Below are 5,164 nucleotides of genomic sequence, written 5' to 3' on the forward strand. Positions count from 1 at the left end.
CGCACAGAAGAAAGTCCTTTGGAGGGGAAAGAAGTGACATGGAAATCAGGTACAACTTCCCACCAAGGTCTGGCTTTCGTGTCTCTGCAGATGTAATGTTTCAAACACCATCCCAGGGACTAAGAGAAGAAGCAATCATTCCCCAAATAAATTCAAGCTCATGCAGTGGGATCAAGTACATAGAAAGGAAGAGGTTAAAAATGAAGAGCTGAAGAAAATATCTTCCCTCACTCAAGGCCCTTACTATTTAATTTCCTTCCTTCTTGCAGCAGCCCCAATCAGGTATATGCCCAACTACCAGACAGTAACATATAGAACTAATTCCTCACTGAAATGTTGATGATCAGAAAAAACCCGAGGGACACACAGCATGAGACCCGAGAGGAAGAGCTGCAGGTGCTGATTAGCAACTCAGATGACACAACCCCAGTCTTCATTTACTACTTGCTTCTAAATCTTGCAAATACATTGATAAGGATGGGTGAGTGAAAATCAACTTCTGCTTTGAAGTCCAATATTTTAAAATGCCAAATCCCTTTACATTAAATATTTTGTGATACCCAAAGCATACATACAATCCATTCTAGCAGAACAGCCAAAGCACAGGCTGCAACAGCCTTTTAATATCTGGGACATGGGCATTACCTCATCCTATATTTCTCTTGAAGGCTTTTTTTCCTTCAAGTAGGTGTTCATGAAGAAAATGGTCTGGATAAAGAAGTTAGTGATTTGCAAAGGAAACCCAGAAAACATAACCTGTGCTTTGGGGCTTTAACTTCCACATGGCAGGTGGGTTAAATATCTCTTAATTTCATAAGCCTATTAAAGTTTCAAAAGTTGTTTTCCTACTTCATGCAGGAAAAGTTTATTCAAGAGCACTCCCCCACTTCCAAGCAGCTCAATGCAGTTTATACTAGTTCCAAAGGCAGAGTTTTCCAGACATAAGAGAAAGTAGGAAGTGATTTCGTGTTGGCTATACAAATGTGTTATTTCTGATCTGCATGCAAAGCCTGTCTTGCCTCCTAATTGGGCTAATGCAAGCAGGTAGGACATAGCAGAATCTCAGCACTGAAAACTTCTGCAGCTCCGTGGAAACACTGCCCCATTCACACTGCTGTAGAACGAACATCCATCAGCTTGGGGTGGTTTAACAGTGAGAAGAACACCTATTCTAGCTCCTTTCAGTGCTGCTACCACACTTTATTCTTCTTATTAAGGAGATAAACCTAAGTTTTCAGTAGGGGCACTGCATGTTTTGGCGAGCAGCCCCAGAAAGCTTAAGAAAAGTGACAGGAAAGTCACCAAAAATAGATATTCTTAAGTGTGGCAGATGCACATAACAGCATTTATTATGCCTGGGCAGGGCTTCAGAAGTAAATTGGAAGCACAGGTGATTCATCAAGCAGAACAACACGCATATGTGAAATGTGAACAGTTTAGAGACACCTGCATTTGATTTGCAATCATCCTTCCATTACCAAAAAGAAATTCTCACCAGCTGGGATGCCTTTGAGAGCTTATTGATATATGAAAACAGCCACACCATTCTCTGGACCAGTCATGCTTTCTATCTGTATAAATGAACTTTGCCTTTATCTGCTGTGAATTTTGGGGCTGCTGAGACTCAAACTGGCACAGAATCATCGAATCCCAGACTCGTTTGTGTTGGAAGGGACCTTAGAGCTCATCCAGCTCCAACCCCTGCCATGGGCAGGGACACCTTCCACTAGAGCAGGTTGCTCCAAGCCCCTGTGTCCAACCTGGCCTTGAACACTGCCAAGGATGGGGCAGCCACAGCTTCTCTGGGCACCCTGTGCCAGCGCCTCAGCACCCTCACAGGGAAGAACTTCTGCCTAATGTCTAATCTCCATCTGCCCTGTTTCAGTTTGAACCCATCACCCCTTGCTCTATCACTACAAGTCCCTGATGAGTCCTTCTTATAGAACCATAGAATTATGAGCATCTGAAAAACAATGCCCTGTCCTGAAGCGGTGTGCTCACAGGCCTGCGCTGCCCACAGGGGAGCCTGAGTGCTCTCTGTTATTTGGCTTTCAAGACCTTCTTTTGGTCACCACGACTTCCACTACAAATGTTCATCCCCATCCTCTCACACAGTAACACGCTGAGGCCGGTTTGCTAATTAGGATCCAAAGTCCATTTTCTCACACTTCAAAAGCTAAGGTTGGATTCTGCCTAGGGGGGAGAGAAACAGAGGAGCAGCAGTGCAGGAAATGGCTCTGCTTCCCCTGACCCCTGCTCCCCCAGTGCTCTCCTCAGCTCCCCACGCCATGTCAGCCCCGCACTGGAGCAGAAGGGAGATGGAGGAATAATGACCATTAGAGATGGAGCATCAAGAGGGGCCGGGGCAGGGTAACGGCCCCGGGGAGGTGGTTAGAGCCGTTAGGGGTGTGTGGCTGTGGGGTACACGCAGCCTAACCACTGGTCCGGGGCAGGGGCAAGCACCAGGGCAGGACAAGGTACATGTGTGTGGGGCTGGGGGTGCCCGTCTGCTGGTCCCCATCTCGGGGGTGAGCAGCACCAGAGCTGTTGTGTGATGCTGTGCTTGTGATGGAGGTTGCATGAGCACCTGGTTACGGGGAGCCTGAGCTGGAGCGTGGCTGCGTAGCTCTGGTTGGGGTTGGAAGGGACCTTGAAGATCATTATCCATGTTTCTGTGTGTGTGCACAAAGGGGACTCACGCACAAGAGTGTGCATGTGTGCGTGTGCGCACCCAGCGCGCTCAGGGTGAGCCTGTCCCTTTATAACGGAGGTGCACGTTTGGGTGCCTGCGGAAGGAAGCGAGTCTCTGCATGTCCTTGTGGGTACATGCAGATGCGTATCCGTGTGCGAGCTGAAGTGTGGGGTCCTCAAGTGCTTTCCATCCAGTTCATGTTTCACCCATTTTCCCAGAACTCAAGGGTAGGGAGCAGATGGTCCATCATCACGCGGTTGTCATCCCATCCAAGGGCCCTGGGCCCTTTCTGAACAGAGTAATTATAAACTTGAGAAACTGAAGGCCAAAACAGTTTCTGAAGACCCCAATAGGTTAATAAACTCAATTTTGTCCTGCTTCCTGGGCTTAGAGAATCAGTTGTATATTGCCTCATAGAATTCTGAGGTGGGGTACAAACTGCCATTGTTGTAGAGCTGAGTTCCTTTTTAAGAGAACCGGAAGGCAGTGTTGTGTTGAAAACAATAAAAAGAAGTTCTCTTAAAAGCCTGTTTAAATGTGCTTTGTATTTTGATATGTTTCCTATAACCACAGGGAAATGGCAGGCAAGAAGAAAGAAATCCAGCTCCAGGTATAGATTCCTTTTACTTGAACAATTCTAGAGATTAATAGGTTTTATTTCTCTCCCTTTTAAGGATGTTAAAATGTCAGTTCATTTTATTTCAGATGACAATAACCAATGAAAGCCAGTGGGATGAAATGTTGCTGATAAAAGGTGTAGTAGGTACTGTCACTATTTTCTGTTTAACCTCTCCTGAAGACAGGTACAGTTTTTCATACTTATATATCATACCGTCTTTAATAGACAGAGGTCCTAAATCTAGACTAGTACCGCATTATCTTTCAAAGAAAGGTGATATTAATATATTTGTAAACCTATAAATTGTGTTTACTAATACACAGTCTTCTATGATGAATAAATATTTGTCACAAGTCCCATTACCCATTATTTTATCTGCTGTTATACACTGATAATTAGAAAATACCTTTCCAATACGGTGTTCTGTGTGGTAGGGAGTCGGGCACTTCCATGGAAGCCTTTCCCTAAAAGCTTGTACAGACTAAATTCATACCATACAGTTATACTTAGCAGTAAATCTGTCAGCATTCTTGAGAGTGCATATTCTATGGTGTGTATGATCCCCAGTTTTCAGTTCACTCAGTCCAGTAACAATGTGCCTGGGTCTCCTAGGAACTGGATTTAGGTAGAGAGAACAAATCCGTAATGGGATCACATCTACACAAGAGCAGTAATGGCAAAAAAGATGGTCTGCATGGGCTCAGGGAGGTCAAAATCCTGTACAATAAATGTATAAATAAGACTGAGAACCAACAGTGGGAAAAGAAAAAGAACAATTAAAAGGAAAAGGAGTATGAGAGAAAGGGAGCTGTCTGGATTAAGCATCTCAAACGGTATTGAGAAGTAGGTTGTTGGTGCCAAACACAACTGAACTAAAAGAGGAAACCGTGATGTATCCACTGAATACATTGATGTATTTGTGATGCATACACTAAGAGGACTAAAAGCTGCATGTGAACACTTTCCCTGCATGTGTGTGTGTGTTCCAACACGCTCACAAATACGTTTCCTTCTGTAAGTTCCACAAGACGTCTGTTTTGTAATTCCAAACTATTCCGTTTTAGTAATAGATGTTTATCAAGCCTGGTGCGGTCCTTGCAAAGCTGTGCTGAATTTGTTCAGGAAACTGAAGAACGAGTTTAGTGAAGACGATGTGTTGCATTTTGCAGTGGTAAGGATGGAAAATCTGTGGGGAACTTTCTTGATCTTTTATTTTAAATAGAACTTTTTACCTGTCTGCATATACAGAGCTTTCATTTTACTGTCCTTATAACTAGTCATCATAATTTTGGCCTGGTTGCCTCTTCTTCTGCAGATCTCCTCACAAGACTTTGTTTACAGAGAGATTGGAAATGGTAATAAATATGGAAGGAGCTATAATAGAAAGGGAGCTGATATCCCACAATTTGTTTTCTTCCATAAGACTGCAAAAACATTCAAAAGTCAGACTTTATAAACCTATATAGGTTTATATATATATACTTACATATTTATACATTTATATATATACACATATGTATACACATGTAAGTAAATAATCTTTTTCATCTGACTTCAGGCAGAGGCTGACAACATTCTGGCTCTGCAGTCCTTTAGGAATAAATGTGAACCTGTGTTTCTTTTTTGTGTCGTAAGTATCTCACATCAGTTTCTTTTAATGTGCTGCCTAATTTTGCCTTATTTTTTCAATAGATTAGAGAGAAATGTGAAGCTGTAGAAAGCATATCTTTACATTTGACAGCACATAACCCAGTATGTACACCATCAGGTGTTGTTTACTTGAGGCTGTTTCTCATGCCTGATCGGTGGTTCTTAGGTATATTTGTGCTGTGGCTGGTGCACGGACCGACAAC

General features: G+C 43.2%; 1 protein-coding gene across 1 annotated transcript in view; it reads left to right on the forward strand.

The window, feature by feature from the left end:
* Positions 1 to 3,269: 3,269 nt before the first annotated feature.
* The window catches only part of NME8 (NME/NM23 family member 8), a gene marked incomplete at its 3' end in the record, with an annotated part of 11,221 nt that continues 9,326 nt past the window's right edge, over positions 3,270 to 5,164 (forward strand). The window contains 4 exon segments of the mRNA XM_010013776.1: positions 3,270 to 3,302; positions 3,398 to 3,455; positions 4,376 to 4,482; positions 4,870 to 4,941. Coding sequence (XP_010012078.1) covers positions 3,270 to 3,302; positions 3,398 to 3,455; positions 4,376 to 4,482; positions 4,870 to 4,941 — 270 coding nt within the window.

This window comes from Nestor notabilis, unplaced genomic scaffold, assembly GCF_000696875.1.
Source record: "Nestor notabilis isolate BGI_N333 unplaced genomic scaffold, ASM69687v1 scaffold9854, whole genome shotgun sequence".
Classification (NCBI taxonomy): domain Eukaryota; kingdom Metazoa; phylum Chordata; class Aves; order Psittaciformes; family Psittacidae; genus Nestor; species Nestor notabilis.